Genomic DNA, 19,441 nt, shown 5'->3' with positions numbered 1-19,441 from the left:
GGTAATGTATGGAGGGACACAACAGGTCACAATGACATGATGGGCTGAGATGTCACTCTGGTGTCTTCTGGAAAAGGAGAATGTTTGCAGTTTCTTTTGTAGGCTGCAGAGAAATGAGAGAATGGCATATTTATTTCCTTATAGAAACACAGAGACACTGAAGCAATGTTATGGTTACAAAATATTTAATTCATGAAATGTTTTAGGCTATCTTAAAATGCATCTCCGTATAGACATAGAACATAGAACACCTAGAACACCTACTATTGAGAAAAAAAAACATTTGTTTTGTTACCAACAGAATGGATGCGTCTGGTGCTTATTCGAAAAAAGAAGGAAAAATGTCCCTGAGCCAAACCTCATTCAGAAATTGACTGAAACAATGTCAGAATTCTGATAATAAGCTCCTCCATGCGTAGGTAGGGGAGCAACTTAGTGTGCTACCCAGAAGTAAGAAAAAGGTTGTTTCATTTATTTATCAACCATGAAATATTTATAGGTTTCAATTTGCTGGCAGAAGAGGCTCAGGCAGAACAAACTGTGGGTGGAAGAATCGCAAAGTTTCTTTATGGATAGATGTTAATGACAACATCTGGTGGAGGCTACCTGCTGCTCTGCATACAGTTTTGTCCAAAATTACATTTAAAAGGCTTTCAGCCAGTCATGACTGAGTCAGTTGACCTTGAGTGACAACACACTGCAGTCCATTAACATACCACTCTTTTGTCAGCTAGACTGTCTGTCAGACGAGGGGAGTGGACATTTAAATGGTAAAAGGTCAGGCGTCTGTATATTCACACACACGGTTATGCAGTAAACTGCAGATATTCCTGTTAAACCAGTTTGACTGGAGATTCCTCCAAACACAAAAACACACATGGAGGCCCCACCTCACCCGCCCTTGTGAGAGAAAACTGCCTTTAATTGACGCTTAATACATCTTTCGGCAAAGACAGAGAAACAACAATATTGAGTCACCTAATCAGTTCCTGGGAACTGTTGCAACTATGACAATGTCTACGTTTTGGGTGAAGGATTAGTTCCCTTTTAAAAGAGACAAGTTCATTTTATGGCTTTGATGCACCTAAAGTGCTGTTCAATTTGTAGTTAATCCTCATCAAACTGCGGCACAAGGATTATGTATTTTGACTGACACCTTGTTCACATTAAACTTCGGAATCACATCCTTATACACTTTAAAGCAAATCTGCGCATAAAGTCAAATGATCAAACACAGCCCCATACATAGGGGGGAAAGGACCCGTAAAAGGGGTAAAGGCAATGATGAGACATATCACATTCAATGAGTTAGCAGCACTCTCAGATTATTTCAATAAAACATGAAAGCTGGAGAAGAAGGCAGTCCTTATGCAGCAGTTTGTGACAAGCTCAGAGCAATCCCCGGGGAGACCCTTCCCTTTTCATCAGATAGACTGTACATCAGAACCATTAAACATGGACCGTCATCCCTCAACATCGGAGGCTCCTCAGTGGAGGCTAGACTGACCGTCGGGGCTGTAGGAAGCTGTTAAGCGCTCATGCACTGACTTACACTTTACATCCCTCCTCTGCATCTTTGATTGGATGACAGAAGATCCATCACTCACAGATGGAAGCACTACAGTCATCAATAATATAAATTCAAATCCAGAGAAAAAACTTTTTTCCAGACATGAACTAAAATGAAGGCCTGTTTAGGCTCCCCTTTTCTCTGCCAGAGCTCGTCAGCTATGAGAGGCTTAAGAGGAAAGGTCTGTATCAACATTGATATGAACATGTAAATAAGTCATGGCTAATCTCTCTCTCTTTCTCTCTCTCTCTCTCTCTCTCTCTCTCTCTCTCTCTCTCTCTCTATGTTGCTCTCACTCGCTCTGTAAAAGCTGCATGCACATTTTTAGAATTCCCAGAGTTGTGCTGACGTGAAGAAAGAGATGAATGATTCATGCTTGTTTAAAAAATTCAAACAGATGTCCTGAACTTTCAGTACATAGCCAATATGGATGAATTATTTAGTCTTGGGATGCCAGAAAGGGAATGTGGGATTTGGAACTGTGTAAATGAAATCCAAACAATGATAAAAAAAAAAAGAAAAAAGAAAGTTAAAACCAGTGCACCCTCATCATCATTATCAGATTCAGCAAGAACTATGACAACTTTACATGTCCAGCAAAGAATAATTTATGTAATGGCCGGAGTGCCCCAATGCTTTAGGTTTATTTGATTTGATTTTGCTCAGAACTGATGAACTGCAGAGCTGGTCAGTGAATGCACCAGCAGAGGGAGACCACGCCACATAGCAGTGCTGTACACACTGCTTTGCTTTTTTACCTCTGCTTTTTTTAACCAATGAATGGTAGCCTACTGACAGAACAATTTTAGAAATAAGGAGTTATACTGTACATATCCCTAAACCATTATAAGACTGAAGAATTTAGTTATTTAGCCTACTTCGTGTAATATAACTTTTATAATTAATCCCAATTTCAACGCTAGTTTAGCAATTCCTAAACTGTAGTTTTGACATATATATAACATTTTCATAATTGTGTTATCTTGATGTATATATATTTTTTTATCACATTGCCAAATTATCCTTTCATTTAGGTTGATGATATTGTAAATTTAAGAGCTGCAGCTGTGAAGGGTTAACTGAGTCGGACATGACAGTGAAATGTGATACAGTTCCTGATGAAGCAGTCGGTGGCGGTTGAGACCTCGTTAACAGCTTCTCTGAAGTCTAATTTTCCCAAGTGGAATTCGTGTGGTCATAAATGTTGTCGGTGATTGTGAGCTTACGTAGGCTATAGCTCACGCGCCTCTTCTGCGTCGCACTGTGGCGTCTTCAGCGCCACAACGCACTGCGTCATGGCGACAGCGGTGAAAAAGTTACGCATTTCCTAACCGGATTGTGCGGCATATTACTGTGGCGGACACATGTGTAAGTACTTAATGTTTCTGTACTCTGTGTTATTGAGGCAAATATGGGAATAGTTCGTGTCCTGCGGATAGTTCCTGTTGCTGTCTTACCTGTGCTGCCAGGTGTGCTAACACCTGTAAGCAAGCAACGTCTAGTGTTTACAAGCGTCTTATATCAGTAATTTCACATCATCAAACCACTTTTTCATGGTAGTAGCCTATCCTACAATGTGATTGACTGTAATACAGTTGAGGACGACTTTGTTCACTAATGTTGTAACTCATTCATTGTCAGATTGCTGCCATACCTTCTGATATTAACTAGCTTCTCATTCTTTTCTCTCTCAGCACAGTGGACTGCATTGTGTCAGATGCAGCAGGAGCCCTAGTCCCAAAGAGAGCTGGCTCGTTTAAAATGGAGGAGCTGGCTCTAAGTGCCTTGCTGGAATGCCCTCTGTGTTTTGAGCCACTGGATGTGTCAGCCAAGGTCCTGCCCTGCCAACACACTTTTTGTATGTCCTGCCTGCAGATGCAGGAGACAGTACACTCCCAGCTGCTCTGCCCAGAGTGTCGCACTCCTGTATCGGCCAGGATGGTGGAGGAGCTTCCTGCAAACGTCCTGCTAGTGCAGCTCCTGCAGGGGCTGCGGGGCCCACAGGGGCCCAGCAGGGACAGACAGACAGACCGTTACGCAGTGCCCTTGGTCAGGGGAGGCTTGAGAGTTAGGGAGGGTCAGCAGCAGCAGCAGCAGCAGGAGGAGAGTCAACACAGACAGAAGCAAGGGCACAATGAGGTCAGTGCACGAGCCAGGCCTAATCCTCTGCATATGTATAAGAAATATAACCTAGAACAACTAGGTTTGTCTCTACTTTGGGTGACAATTTGGGTAACTATTTTCGCAAACAACAGCAAAGAATAAGTTGCTGCCTCAGTGATTACCAAATGCCAGTGCTTGTGACTTGGTTAAACCGATTTAAAACAAGGGTTAAAACAATTGTTTTTCAATGCTGACCATTTTTCAAAGCCCAATATATTTTAGATTTTGAATCCATTTGTTCTTCCTTACTTTGGATTTTCAACATGGGCTCCTTGGGTAACACACAGTGTACATGTGTACATTACTCTTCCATTACAATATTGATATACTTTATATTGGGATAGTGAGAAAATCAATTGAGAAGACTTTAACAGATGACATAATTAGAAACAAAGATCTGTTTTTGGCTAATCCATTAAATTAGATATCACACAAATCAAAGAATTTTTAGTTTATTCAAAAAAGTCGCCATTAAGCAATGCTGCTCATTGATTTGCAACATTGCCCACAATGTACCTAGTGATCCCACACATGTTAAAGGGCGAGCTCTGTATAGACATTGTGGTGAAACCTCTGAAGGTTGAGAAACGTATATTTCCTCATGGTTTTTTTTGTCTTTTTGCCCAGCCCTATGATGTCTCATTGATTTATTAATATGCACTTTGTGGAACAGGACCGTGTGTCTCATCTCTGACCTATTGAATTACTTACTCACCACTTTGTGTTCACCAAACTTAAACAACATTGTTCAGTGTATAAGATTATGATGCATAAGTGCTGGAGTGTGATCTGACCTACCAAAATGGTTCCTTGGAGAAAGTGTAAGTTAGTGTTCTTCCGGACCGAAAGTGATGAGATCAAATCAAACCTGTATGAATAGTGTCTAATCATCACTTTTCAGGCATATTTAAGAACACAGGAACCACAATAGTCTTTTCCTTGTCCTGAGACACAACCCAAATGAGAAGCGCTCTATTAAAACTTTAAATGCCTACTATACAGGGCAATAGCTGTAGAAAGGCCATGCAGTAGGGGTTTTCCAAATATAGCGAATGTAATGGAAGAAATTAGGGTTACATCCAAAGATTCAAATTTTAAGGATGAAGATTTTAATAAAGGAGGACAGGCCTAAAAGAACTGACCAAGAGAAACCAAATTGTAACATCTATAACATAAGGGGAGCACAGATTGTAGCAGATTGCTCACTAGTTTGTGATTATTAAATAGGTTTTAACTGATTTGTCATCGGAGTAATGATTTGATAACTTAAACGGAAACACACAATGCCCAATGCGTATTATTATTGTTTAGTAACAGGTATTTTACAGGTCTATATTATTGTCAGAAAACTATGTTCTATACTATAACTAAGTATGGATAATGATAAAGTAAGACATTTTTGGTGCATTTTTAAAACTCATTTATCTATTTAAAGCAGGTCTGTGCAAAACATCCTTTACTGTCATTTAATTTAAACCCAACAGAGTTCTGAGGATCATAATGGTACTACACAGTCAGTAAGTCATTTCACAGTTTCCATTTAATGGTGATGTTTTATTCTCTGAGGTGATGAGGGAAGCAGAGAGCCCGTCTTCTCTATAGTCCTGTGCATAAACTGCTCAGAGCATTTAAGAGTTTACTTGTAATCCGTAGGTTGAGTTCAGCCACAGTTTAAAAAGTGCAGCACAGTTCATGAGGGGGAGTTTGTGATTATTCTGCAGTTTAAACGCGTAATTTAGAAACTTTCCGTGCAAAACAATGTAGTATACTGTTATGTCCTCCACCCTCATGCTTTCACTAAGGCCAGGTATATAACAGTTCATTTCAGTGTACTTATCTTAAAAGCAACAACAACACGTGGTCTTTAGATACATTTATGAGGAGGAACCTGATAAAAAGTAAGTCTGGCCTAACTCTAAGAAGGAAAAATATATAGATGTAGGTGTTTAAAAAAAAAATCTGTTATGATTTGCGGATTCAATTCTTTAAAACCAATTTTATATTAAGCAGTATGCATGATTCTTCGGGAAAACTTCTGCATCTTCAGTTAACATGTAAGACTGTAGAAATCTAGGGAGCAAAAGAAATACATTTAACTTTGTGAAAAGTCATACAAGTTTAAAATGTTCTTTATTACATTTGCAGGAAATAATTTAGTGTCTCAGGGTGTAACTGAAAAATCTAAACTTTGCGCTGATAACAATCAGAAGGGTCCTTTTCCTCTTTGGCCCAGAGGTCATGGCATCCTTGATTTCCAAAAATAATTTAAAATGTGGACTTGTCGGACCACAGCATACTTCTCCACTTTGCAGAAATCACAATGTATGATTTTTCAACTATTTATTTGTATGATACAGCTGCAAATAAGTATTTGAACACCTGATAAAATCAATGTTAAGATTTGGTACAGTAGCCTTTGTTTGCAATTACACAGGTCAAATGTTTCCTGTAGTTTTTCACCAGGTTTGCACACACTGCGGAAGGGATTTTGGCCCACTACTCCACACAGATCTTCTCTAGATCAGTCAGGTTTCTGGGCTGTCGCTGAGAAACACAGAGTTTGAGCTCCAAAGATTCTCTATTGGGTGTAGGTCTGGAGACTGGTTAGGCCACGCCAGAACCTTGATATGCTTCTTACAGAGCCACACCTTGGTTATCCTGGCTGTGTGCTTCAGGTCATTGTCATGTTGGAAGACCCAGCCTCAACCCATCTTCAATGCTCTAACTGAGGGAAGGAGGTTGTTCCCCCAAAATCTCGCAATACAAGGCCCCGGTCATCCTCTACTTAATACAGTGCAGTCGCCCTGTCCCATATGCAGAAAATCACCCCCAAAGCATGATGATGCCACACCCATGCTTCACAGTAGGGATGGTGTTCTTGGGATGGTCGTCATCATTCTTCTTCCTCCAAACACGGTTAGTGAAATTATGACCAAACAGTTCTATTTTGGTCTCATCTGACCACATGACTTTCTCTCATGACTCCTCTGGATCATCCAAATGGTCATTGGCAAACTTAAGATGGGCCTTGACATCTGATGGTTTAAGCAAGGGAACCTTCCGTGCCATGCATGATTTCAAACCATGACGTCTTAGTGTATTACCAACGGGAACCTCGGAAATGTTGGTCCCAGCTCTTTTCAGGTCATTTATCAGCTCCTCCCGTGTAGTTCTTGGCTGGTTTCTTAGGATCACTGTGACCCCACGAGGTGAGATCCTGCATGGAGCCCCAGTCCGAGGGAGATTGACAGTCATGTTTAGCTTCTTCCATTTTCTAATGATCGCTCCAACAGCGGACCTTTTTTCACCAAGCTGCTTGGCAATTTCCCCGCAGCCCTTTCCAGCCTTGTGGAGGTGTACAATTTAGTCTCTAGTGTCTTTGGACAGCTCTTTGGTCTTGGCCATGTTAGTAGTTGAATTCTTACTGATTTAATGGGGTGGACAGGTGTTTGTATGCAGCTTACAATCTCAAACAGGTGCATCTAATTTAGGATAATTAATGGAGTGGAGGTGGACATTTTGAAGGCAGACTAGCAGGTCTTTAAGGGTCAGAATTGTAGCTGATAGACAGGTGTTTGAATGCTTATTTGCAGCTGTATCATACAAATAAATAGTTAAAAAATCATACATTGTGATTTCTGGATTTGTTTTTTAGATTGTGTCTCTCCCAGTGGACATGCACCTACGATGAACATTTTAGACCCCTCCATGATTTCTAAGTGGGAGAACTTGCAAAATAGCAGGGTGTTCAAATACTTATTTTCCTCACTGTATATAGTTTTTGCTTTGCTTGGCAGCTTTTTTACTAGCACTTGTAGATGTAACGACAGACTGTGTTAACTGGCAATATTTTTTTCTGTTCACGAGCCCATGTGGTAATATCCTTAATAATAATGATGTCGGTTTTTATTGCTGTGTCATCTAAGGGATTGAAGGTCACGGACACTCAGTGTTGGTTTACGGCCTTGCTGCTTACGTGCAGAGATTTCTCCAAATTTGGATCTGGATCTCTTGATCATAATGGACTGTAGATGAGGAAATTCCTAAATTCCTTGCAGTTGTACTTTGAGAAACGTTCTTGTTGAAATCTTTGCTCATGCACTTGTTCAAAGAGTGGTGAACCTTGCCCCATCTTTGGATGTTTGGGCGAACTCCTTTTATACCAACCCTGACACTCACCTGTTTCCAATGAACCTGTTTACATGTGGAATGTTCCAAACAAAGTGTTTATTCCTCAACTTTCCCAGACTTTTGTTGCCCCCGTCCCAGCTTTTTTGGAACGTGTTGCAGGCATCAACAAACAATCACGTTTATCAGTTTAAACATTAAATGTGTTGTCTTTGTAGTGTATTCAATTGAATATAGGTTGAAAAGGATTTGCAAATCATTGTATTCTGTTTTTATTTAAATTTTACAAAATGTCCCAACTTCATTGCAATTAGGGTTTGTTTGTCTGTTCAGCACAAATATTTTATGGACATGCAGAGGTTTGTCAGCCTGCATTCTTGTTAATAAATGTCCTGAAAACTAAAACCAGCATGTGTTGAACTGTATGAGACACACCAGCTTAGAGCCTGTAATGTGTGTCTGGACTGCAGCATTTAACAGATATTTTAGCCTTTTGTCTGTCTTTTTAGACATTGACCGCAGCAAAGACACAGTTAAAGTAAGGGACAAAATAATGGAAGTAAAATGCAGTATTGGCAAGACATAAACTGTGTTTCAATACTCATACTACCATACTATTTAGTTTGCCATAAAAATATTTAGTATATCCCAATAAATAGTATGTCAAATACAATATGCCAAAAATACCAGGATGCCCTACTGCATCCGGTCGGATTTTGCAGCATGCAAGCCAGCATTCTTTCCTGGCCATTCTGACCCACAATCCTTTGCGCAACATATATGTGCAAGAGGGCCAAAGTTCAAGGCACGATGTTTTAAAGAAGTAGTATGTCCCAATTATATGCATGCTAAATGCAACAATATTTACTTTGTAAGGGCAGCTGCTGTAGGATTACATATTAAAAGCAAGAAGACAAAGTATGTGATTTGCAACTCAGTCACAATATTTTTCATCTTCCAAAGAGAGCCGCAGCCTAGAGGGCCTTTTCACCCCCAACATCTTCATTGATTTCGCCATCTTCATGAATGTATATCATCATGTTAAATATATTCAACATTTTATTTGAACATCAAGTAGCTGATATCATGTTTTTTGTCTGTTCTTCAGCTTGCTCTCAGAGCTGTCATGCGAAACCAACGAGATGATTCGTCAGAAGAGCCGGTCCTCGCGCCTGCTAACGGGATCACCCCAAAACACAAAGTGGATAAGAGCTGGTGCCATGGAAACACCGGTGACAGTAGCAGTGCATCCGTCACTGGAAGTACGCTGCAGGCCTTTAGCCGGATGCCACAGCCCCTCCAGCAGTCCCAACCTCCGGCTCTCTGCAGGGCGCTGCATGACTTTAACCCCGAAGAGAGGAATCTGGAAGACAGTAAATACTGTCTCAGCTTCCTGAAGGTCTGACTCTCAAACTACTGACTTTACACAGCAGGAAAATGTACCTGATTGTTGTAAATACTTGCAGGGTTTTCTACTTTTAATTAACGCACACAAAATAATGTTTACTTTAACCTTCAGGGAACAATAATGCATTAACCTTCAGGGGAGAAGAGAAAAGGTGCTATTTCATCTTAATTGTACTGCTTGTAATGAGTGGTGCTGTTGTTGAGGCCATGACCTACTAACTAAATTGATCTTAAAGAAATATTTTGCTGTTATAAATCCAGCGGTGTGTCAAGCCAGTGTGGGCAGTGTGTTGACATGAGCAGTGTTTGGCTTCCCTCTGTGGCGCCCGAGCATGGAGCCCGCCACCTAGCAGAGTAGGGGAGGTCTGTCCAGATCTGCTGGATGTCTGGCGTTCAAACGCACTGTCCACATAAAAAAACGCAGAGCTTCTTCCATATTGTAGTTAATGTGTCATATACTTTTGTTAAAATAAATTACATGAAAATGTTAATCATAAACAAAAGATAAAACATAGCTGGATTTAAATCCTTAAAATATATTTAGAAAATTAAGGGAAAGTATCCCCTTGAGAGCGGATGCATAAGGGTCTGGGTAACTAACTCTGCTAAACCCTTAGCTGGTTCTAATTGTACACTTGGGCTAAAATGTCAAGCAATAGATCATTTCTGGCATACGGAGAAAAAATACAATTTTTTTATATTCTGCCGATTATTTTCTCGGGTATTTGTTTGGACTATAAGCAGCCATTGGGTTTATACGTGAGCAAAGGTGATGTCTTTAATGGTCCAAGACCTGGAAGTTCAATGTAATTAATTCAGAAACTATTCACGTGTGAAAGTGGAGCCAGAAAGGTTTAGCCATTTCAGCTTTAAAATGACTGATCTTTGCAGCTCTAAAATATTTATTTTTTAAAGTTTCATGGATTCTAAAATTAGCTTAATTTCCCTGGTTAATATCAATGCAGTTTGTTCTTTTCACTGCTTTGAGAGACTTGTGGAGCTGGAGGCTCAGACCTCTGTTGCAGTGGTTGTTAGTAACTCTGAAAGAATTCTGAGGCAGTTATATAAGGGCCTCAGTACTTGTGTGCTCTCCATTAAAGCACTTGCTTTTTTTTCCAGTTTTAATGCAGATGGTCGAATGGTTTTGAGAGGAAGGCTGGCCGCAGAAAGGACTGGGCCGGCAGACACAAAGGCAGTTGATGTCACATGCTGCTCGAGAAATGTAGAGCTTGGAGAGTTTCTGAGCTGAGTGCTCAGTCTCCAGGGCGAGCACACTCTGTTATAAGCGCCTGGCATCCTGTTTTTTCTTCTTCCAGCGTTTTCTTTCTCTCGCGTTTTTTAACACTTTTTCTAAGTCATTTGTTTCTGGTTTACAGGGAGACATCCTGTCTGTCATCCGACGGGTGGATGAACACTGGATTGAAGCCAAGCTTGGTGAGAAAGTTGGAATTTTCCCTCTGCAGTTTACAGAGGTGAGTTCTTCTTAGTACTCAGTTTCTTCATTCCTCCATGGTATGAATGTGGGTTGTGGCCTTTTCAGCGTGATTAAGGTTGACACCTGCTGTTTGGCACTTTGGTCTGATGGTGTAGCTCTTGTAATGAATTAAGCCATAGATGTCATCGCTGGATGTCATTAATTCCAGGTCACTGCCAGGGTGCTACCTTGACTTTCATTCACATCTTTGATTCATACATAAATGTCACTCATGTGCTGCAAAGTGCTGAGGCAGAGAGCTAATCTGTGAAGCCGTGCTGTGTCTGCAGCTGCTCATTAGTCTATGACTATGTGGCTTACTCAGGTTGGCAGCGCTTGCTTAGCTACCTGACTGTCATTTGTTTTCCTCTCTACTTTCTGCCTTCAGGAATTAACTTCATCCGCGCCGAGGGAAATTGTATTTGTTCCTACAGTGGGGTTAATTGGGTGCCTCATTCAGTTCTTGTTTACTTCCCTCACTTGTCATCTGTTTTGCTTTAGTTTTTTTCTAATATTTTGTTTCTTTTCCACTCGTATTAGTTCTCTCTCCCTCCTTTCATCTCCTGTCCACCCATTTCTTCTCCTAAAGCCCGGCATCAGTTGCACTCTTCATCTTTTTCTACTTCTCTACTCCATTCTTTCATCTTCCTCTTTTCTCCTCCCCTCGCCCCTCTCTCCTCTCTCTGAGTCTTCCTCTTCTCGTGTCGTGCAGCCAGGCGTGAGAACACAGTAATGCTTTCACTGCTTGGGTGGCATAACAGCACATCACTGTGGGGAGTGAAAGTATTAACCTTGCCATGTCTGTCTGTCTGTCTGTCTGCCTGTCTGTCTGTGCAGCATCTCTCTCAGCACCAGTCAACCCCTCCTAGATTATTGGCTGGCACTTATTCTCCTGCCTGCCTGCCTGTCCAACAAGTTGTAGGGGTGAGTGGAGTAGTGATAAGTGGGTGTATTTAGACAGCCGTTTTGCTGATCAGCAGGAGCTGAGGTTCACAGCATGAGTAGCAGGTAGGAGAGAGATGACTGATGATTTACTTTTCTCTGTGTTAGGATTTTCACTGTAGTTTCTCTTAATGTGTTCATCTCTTTCAGCCAAACCCAGCGGCTGCCAAACTGCTAGAGGGAAAGAATCGGAGGAGGAGTGACTCAGCAGAATTTCAACATCGGACTGGGAGTGGGGGCAAAGACAAGACCACTGACGCATCCAATAGGACCACCCATTACCGAGTCCTTCAAGTCCCAGCAAAGACACCCATGATCAATGCTTTGCCTCTTTCCAATCAGCGGAAACAGCCCGCAGCCAGCAGCAACAACTTTTATCCCACTACCAAAGGAGAGACAACCAATACAAGCAGCTTCGACCTTCAGGGTCGGCAACAGCACCTCTCGGTGTCTCTTGCTGCCCGGGGCCACTCTCATCCATCTAGAGTGAACTCTCAGCGAATTAGACGCCTCTCTGACACTACACACAGACACCTGTTACAGGTGAGTCGTATGGCAACATATCTGCCTTTATGCATACTATAGTGATGTGAGAAGCTTCTTAGTTTTATCAGATGTCTCTTTCTCATCATCTTTGAGCTCAACAGTGTTTGGCTTTGTTTTGTTTGTAGTGATTTGTTTTAACAGAAAGCATGTGGTTGGCAAAGGCATGAGGGTTTTCTGTGAGGTAATAGATGTCTTTATTTGAAGCACTAAGGGATCAAGTTGTCCTCAAGGTACCATGACACTAACCTTCAGGAATGAATGAGAGAGAGGCATCGCCCTTATGTTAGCTGCTACATGATTAAGTCTCGCCCATTAAGACAACACAGATGTGGAGAAGGGCTAGATATGAAAGGAGTGAGGACTGGAGGTGAGAGGACAGAAACTTTGAAAGATCTTTAATCAAAAGTCCTTGGATATAAGCCAGGGTTTCCCTCATAGAGGAATAGAAGTCAAACCGGGCGTGTGTCCTTTGTCTTTCTTCAGCTCAGGGAAATATAGTACTTGAGGGAAGTTGTTTAATTGTGTAATTATGTCTAAAAGCTACTTCTATTAACTAGAAATAGGAAACACTGTGCTAATGAAAAAAGGAGCCTTTATTGCTATTATGTCATCTATATTATTTGTCTATATTAGAGCGTGTGTGACAAAGTCTCAAATGCTATTGAATCTGAATTCTTTTTGCAGTTATTTTTATGTTTCTTGAGGCTCATTCAGGACTGCCTTTGTCATAGATGAATTAAACTTCTGAATATAGGAATATTTTGTTCTCAACTTATCAGGATAAATTACTAACCCACTCTTTTTGTGCGACCAACAAGATATGGTCATGCATATTTTTTACAGTCTATTTTGCATGGCAGCAAGTTTTCTAGGATATATTTCATATTAACTTTTTGATGTGTTCAGTCGGACACATTGGCATTAATTTACATTAGAAACAATGTAATACAATAGTGTGAATACTGCATAAAGTCATAGCCAGATACAGTTTGAGTGCAGTGCCAACATAGGCCTCTGCAAGGTATTTACTGCATGTAATATGTAACCTGCTGATAAGTGCCCTGTCCCCTGAGATAATGATGTCCTTCTATCCAGTTTGAATTTCACAGCTCTATCCTGCAATTATACATGTTTATAATTATACAACCTCATGCAGGTTGGAGAAAAACTGGGAGTGTAAGGGAGTTGGAGGAGACTTGAGAACAACATAAAAAGCAGGAAAAGGGAAGCGATAAGACAAGACGAGGAAAATGTGAGAGGAAATCCTGAAAAAAGAGATGTTATAAACTGGGAAAAGAAACAAACTGCAAAAAGGCAAAACATAAGATGTAGAAACTAGGAGGAGGAAAAATGAGAGATAGATGAAGAGAGTGGGAGGCTTGGAGAGTCCCTCAGTGTGTCTGCTTATCTCTCTCATGCTGATGATGAGTCACTGGTGAAGTTATATAACAGACCCCTCTCTCTCTCCTTCCTCTTCACTAAGCAGGTAACACTCACTCCCATATCAGTGGGCCACTAATAGCAGACAAGCCACCGCACCCTTTTTAAAGGAGCGGAGGGCTCTGTCCCTAAAGCCGGGTCTGAGTTCTCTACTGACCTAGCCAGCACATGCTATTCTTAGTGCTGCATCCCATCAACTCTCATCTCTGGGTGCACTTGTTCACAGAGAGATGCTTCTTCCCACTGACTATGGAGGTTACGATGTGTTTTAGTTTAAATATTGGCATGGTTATGTAAGGGAAATATTAAGAATGGATACAAGCCAAAAGCAAAAACATATTGCAACATAGAAAAGTTCAATTCCACATTATATTTGGTACACCAAAACATTTGATATTATTGTTATTAAAAGCTTATTTGTAGTTAACATTGAAATTTGAAGCAACATTGAAAACTAGTTTCATTTACATGCAGGGGGAATTACTTTCTTAAAATAATTACTAAAGACCCTGGCATCGGCTGATGCACTGATGTCTTTCAGTGCATGAGCCGATCAGTTGGCATGACCAAAATCAATGGTAACAAAATTAAATAAATATATGAGATATTATTAAAGTAAACAATAATAGGAATAAATACAAATAACATATCTAGCATAACTATGAGCATAGCTATGAAATACTCTCATTTTCATTCTCATTCTATCCCATCCTACTTTTGAAGGATGGGATAGAATGAGAGGAAGGTTGCTGGTTGACCGTTCTTGCTGACAGGGCGACACCAAAAGGTGGACATTGATTACGTTTTGTTAATTTAGTTTATTAGCACATTGTTAAAAAATAACAATAAGGCATGATAAAGAGTAACATCATTGTGCAGTGGAGGTAGGAATCCAAGAAAAGGCTTCTAAAGATACCACCCCTTTAAGTAACACTAGTTACACAGCAGTGAAAATAAAATGAAATATGATATCGCAGCAGTGATTCTGGCTGCAAAAGCATGTCAACCATTTTCACAAAATAAGACTTTATTCATTGCAAGACCAAAAGCGGAATTAGTCTCTTCATGTAAATATAGCCACCGCCACTGCTGGGTCACTGCACCTGTCCATTGCGTGACTGCAGCATCACTGAAGCTGTATCTGATAAAACACAAACCAAGAATAGAAAAAGGACACATGAAAAGTTCCTAGGAGTTATGAAAAGAAGTAAATAATTTAATGCGTAAACAAAATAGTTGTTGGGCTTTTTTCTTGTTGCATTACACAAAAATATATGAAGATGACAGTACTTTGCTGGTAAATTATAGTGCTTAATTGCACGCAGAGATGTCCTCCTCCTTTCTGTATATCCATCCTGCTGCTTCGACCTTCACGCACAAAGGGCACATAGACAAAACGACTTCACATGGCAGTAAAGCTCATCCATCCACTCTCCTGTTTGATGGAAAGCTGGTATGTCTTAAGGACATTATATCATAACTTAATCTGGCTTTATTTCGGCCTCATAGCACTGCCTTTGACAAGTGAGGCTGTGCTTATAACAATGGTTGCCTGTTAATCAGAACTGCTTTTGTGACTTTTGAAATACAGTGTGAATGCATTGCAGCTTAATGGTGGCAGAGCTGCAGGGATCCAGGCACATGCTGTATAGAGTGAACCCGGGCATACTGGCCACCATTAATACTTTAAGCATAGGTTGAGTGGTAGTGCTATAAATAGCAGCAACACTCTGTAGACATCACTGTGGAGATAAGAAGCAGGGGTAAAGTTATCTATGCCTTTCTCTGTAACAATATAAGAAAACCTGATGTGTGTGGGGGGTGTTTGAACGGAGGAGAAAATGCTAAGTAAATAATGAAGGTCTAACTAAAAGGCCCATTTCAGTTTGACCACAAAGTAATTAGGGATTATGTTTCTGGCGCTAACTGTGGCGTTAACGGTTTTGAGACACACCTCAGTGTGTCACTCCCTGCGCGTCAATGACCTGACTCACAGACCGCTGACTTCAAACCTGTCAGAGTTTCTCAGCTTTAAAAAGAGCAGTTCAAATCTATGAAGATAAATTACTTTTACTGTATTTAAGAAAATGTAAAATGTATACATCATTATTTCTGTGTTGATGAATGAGAATTTAAAAAGCTGATCCAACGAATCTAATATACTAATATCTAATTTACAGAAGGTTGAAAAATTAAAGGAAAACCCTGAGACCCCAAGGGGTTGCTGAATAGTTTATGAGTAAGAAAAGGACGCAATCTATTCATTTGCTATTGCGTAGGCTGTCACCATATGTCAACCCAATTGGACACCTATTGGAGACATGTTCAACATTATGAGAGGGAAGATATTAAATGATGAAAATGGAATTATGTCTTACTCTTTGTCTTAAAACAATACACACATTTCCTTTGAAATAGTTTTTGCTTGGGCGCCCTGATAGTTCAGTTGATAGAGCGGGCACCCATATGACTCCCTTTCATAATGGCCAATGAAATTTTCTTTCCTGATTAGGGAACAAAAATCCACAATCCGGATTCCTTGCAGAAATATATTCCAAAGTTTATCTGAAATTAGTATGAGGCTTCAGCAGTCTAAGTTCCTAAGTTCCTGTCTTCCCAGTATAGACATCTCTGGTCACTACACCACTTTGATCCAGACTGAAATATCTCAAAAATTATGAGATGCTAATTTCTATTGACTTTGCTAATCCCCTGACTTTTCCGCAAGCGCCCTAAGCGGTTTGACAATTTGGGCTTTAATAAAACATCTTCACAACTATTGGAGGGATTGCCATTTAATGTTGGTACATGCATTAATGTCCCACACGTTGATACAAAGTAAAAGTAAGACCATGATCATGGGAAACACACATGCCAAACCTACACATGCTAGCAGCAAGCATGTTAGCATGCTGGCATTAGCATTCAAAGCATGGCTGTGCCATTTATTTAATTTAAATACCTTTTTTCTATTTGTCCCTCAAAGGGGAAATTTGAGGCAAGCCTGTTTGCAAATAGAAAATACAAGAAATTCTTAAATAATGGTAATTATGTAATACATGCTTCACCATCTGGATTCCATGTAATGATTTCCATCCATTACAGAGTGAGAAGAAGATGACCAGTGAGACTCCACCCAACATCGCTATGGCTCTGGTAAATCCCCAAATGTCCTCTGCCTCTGCAGACAGCAAAAACTCCTCTACGCAGCAGCTCTCCATCAGTGTGTGAGTCACTGTTTTCAACATTATGTTGATGATATGATAATGTCAGATCAAAGGTGCATGATATGAATAGAAAAAGACACAAGAAGCATTCAAATACCCATAAAAAGGCAGCATAATATGGATATAATATATAGTACAAATTTTGGTAGTAACATATACAAACCCCTGTGTGTGACTCCTCAGGTGTGCCGTCCTGTACTCCTACAAACCACGACGACCTGAGGAGCTGGAGCTGAGAAAAGGAGAGATGGTTGGAGTTTACGGAAAGTTCAAAGAAGGCTGGCTGCGTGGGTTATCGCTCAGAACAGGCAAAGTGGGCATTCTGCCCAGCAACTACATCACGCCTGTGCTCAGGTGAGAGGCTGTGATCCCTGACTGCAGAAAGTGGGAGCTAAATTACATTTGCATTTGGACAGTAATTTAGTGTGGGCATGGCAACATGTCATCATGCATACATTTAAATGAATCACAAAGCATAAATAAAACACTGAAGCTGGTGTGTTGTTTGTAGAAACTTAACGGTGATATTCAGTATGTACTAAGTGTCTCATGGCCTCACTGCAGAACCTCGGCCAGACTTCTGGAGAGCAAAGCAGCTAATGCGTCCTCACAGTACAACACAGTGGCTGGAAAGAAACCCACAGCTGCCAAGAATCCTGCTGTGGTCCTTGCTCTTGATAGGGTAAACTCTGATGGAGCGATATACTCAACAGGACAGGTCCCATCTGTGCCAAATGAAGCACAGCATACAATGTCATCCACTGGCGCTGGGAAACCGTCCCTTTATGGGGGTTCACAAGGTTGGGACACTGTAAGACGCGTCTTTAACCCTCATAGAGGTGGGTGCTAAACAACCACATCTACTTTCTTGCTTAATTTAAATTAGAGAGTTTGCAATGTTGTCAATAAATTCCTATTAAATGTTTTTCAGCCTCAAACCATTTCTCCCATACGTCCAATCTGAACGCCCTGTCCAACTCACATCACTTTGCACAAGTTCAGGCGTCCGGCTACTCACCTGCCCTGCAGAGAAAGAAGTACAGCAGCATCCTGTCCAACTCTGGCAGACCACGGGGCTGGATGACTGAGCCAGCAGCGCCCTCTGCTGCTGCAGTTTTTATGGACAGGGACTTCACTGCTTCACGCGAGGCAAGATTTCAGCAAGACAGACAGCCTCCTAATGGGCCTCACTCTATTTTAGTCAGACCTGACTCACACAAGAATAATACAGAGAAGGTAATGTCATGCAGATAATTTATTGTAAGAGAAATTAGCATGCATTTGTCTGAAGTTAAGTACTCTATGTGCATTGTTTTTACACTAGTTTTATGATCACTGTTCTGCATGTGCCTTACGAAAAATGTTTTGTTCCCATAGCGGGCAAAGTCAGTGAGGTTTCTAACAGATGAAGACTCCCCTCCTCCTAGACCTCGGACTGCCTCCTGGTCGTCAGGAAATCATGTTCCCTCCAGTTCCCGCCCTGGACCCCCTGCGTTAGAACTGTGGGCCCCATCGCTCACGCTGGGAAGAGACGGACCAGGAATCATTCTCAAAGAAGGAAAAGCTCCTATTTTCAGAAAAAGCCTCGAAACTGCCACCTCAGATCTAAATTCTAACACACAAAAACCAATGTTGTCACAGCCGTCGCTAACAGCTGTTTCAGCTCAGTTTAGCCCCAGCAGGTACGTTGGATTTGTCTGTTTGTCCTTGAAAATAAAAAGCACATTGATTATCAGTAGGGCTGCTTGATTTGACGGACTGGACAAAAACATATGGCATCTTTTGTTTTTGTTTTCCAGACACAGAGTGACGACAACACATTTAGCCCAGACAGACTCAGAGCTTAGTCTGCTTCAAGGAGAGTTGGTCCTCGTCCACAGACCTCGACCTGATGGACGGGTTCTAATTACTCAGGAGAGCAATGGGCAGACAGGCTTATTTCACAGCATCGTTCTTCAAGTCCTCGAGAGGCTCAGCTGACTGTGTAGTACTCCTGTAATAGTGTACCTTTCTATATTCCATGTGTTCAGCTGCCAAATGACTTGACTGACCTGCTGAGTTGTTGAGGTTCAAGGTTAATACTGCCATTGACAATCCTTTAAAGAAGCTGTTTATTTTTATCCTGATTGCATATGAGAGTGTGGTTAAATTTTCCAGAGACATATTGTGTAGAGTGTGTTCTTCAGCGTATGTGCATGTATGTACACATGTACTATTATAAGATTTGCACAAAATCCCACCTAATGACTGTTCCTTGTTTGATACCCATGTTACACGCATTGGTGAGTGCCTTTGTCATAACCCACAAAGAAACAAACTATATTTAAATATATTTAGTGAAGTGATGAGGTAAATATGTACTGCTTATGTGGTAATAAACTATACTTCCAGAACGTTTGTAGTTTGGTGTATTCATTCAGATTTAAAGTATAATATTTAACTAACAACACTATCATAATGGCGAAATTCTGGATTAAAAGCTAAAATCCTACACGCTTAACTCCAACTGCAAATAATAATATGTAAGTTTGCAAAAGCAGGCCA

At 40.8% G+C, this 19,441-nt stretch overlaps 1 protein-coding gene across 4 annotated transcripts; it reads left to right on the top strand.

Moving 5' to 3' along the window:
• The first annotated feature begins 2,684 nt into the window (after window positions 1–2,684).
• sh3rf2 (SH3 domain containing ring finger 2) lies at window positions 2,685–19,290 on the top strand. 4 transcript variants are annotated; one of them, XM_034883561.1, is made up of 12 exons: window positions 2,685–2,938; window positions 3,270–3,709; window positions 8,970–9,260; window positions 10,645–10,740; window positions 11,580–11,666; window positions 11,835–12,227; window positions 16,776–16,897; window positions 17,081–17,251; window positions 17,462–17,736; window positions 17,829–18,133; window positions 18,275–18,579; window positions 18,697–19,290. In XM_034883561.1, the coding sequence occupies exons 1-12, from the start codon at window positions 2,935–2,937 to the stop codon at window positions 18,875–18,877; spliced, it is 2,670 nt and encodes an 889-aa protein (XP_034739452.1). In that variant the 5' UTR covers window positions 2,685–2,934; the 3' UTR covers window positions 18,878–19,290. The 4 variants fall into 4 exon arrangements, with proteins under 4 accessions (XP_034739452.1, XP_034739453.1, XP_034739454.1 ...); XM_034883562.1 differs by having other exon boundaries at window positions 2,686–2,938; window positions 3,265–3,709; XM_034883563.1 differs by lacking the exon at window positions 11,580–11,666 and having other exon boundaries at window positions 2,687–2,938.
• Window positions 19,291–19,441: the final 151 nt, after the last annotated feature.

Source organism: Etheostoma cragini, chromosome 10, assembly GCF_013103735.1.
Source record: "Etheostoma cragini isolate CJK2018 chromosome 10, CSU_Ecrag_1.0, whole genome shotgun sequence".
Classification (NCBI taxonomy): Eukaryota; Metazoa; Chordata; class Actinopteri; order Perciformes; family Percidae; genus Etheostoma; species Etheostoma cragini.
This window is presented reverse-complemented; position numbering and strand designations above follow the sequence as displayed.

Excerpts from the sequence above, each read along its gene's own strand:
- sh3rf2 (XM_034883561.1), top strand. Across the intron at positions 16,898-17,080 it reads CAGCAGCTCTCCATCAGTGT|GTGTGCCGTCCTGTACTCCT; the intron begins GTGAGTCACTGT and ends GTGACTCCTCAG. Across the intron at positions 18,580-18,696 it reads GCTCAGTTTAGCCCCAGCAG|ACACAGAGTGACGACAACAC; the intron begins GTACGTTGGATT and ends TTTGTTTTCCAG.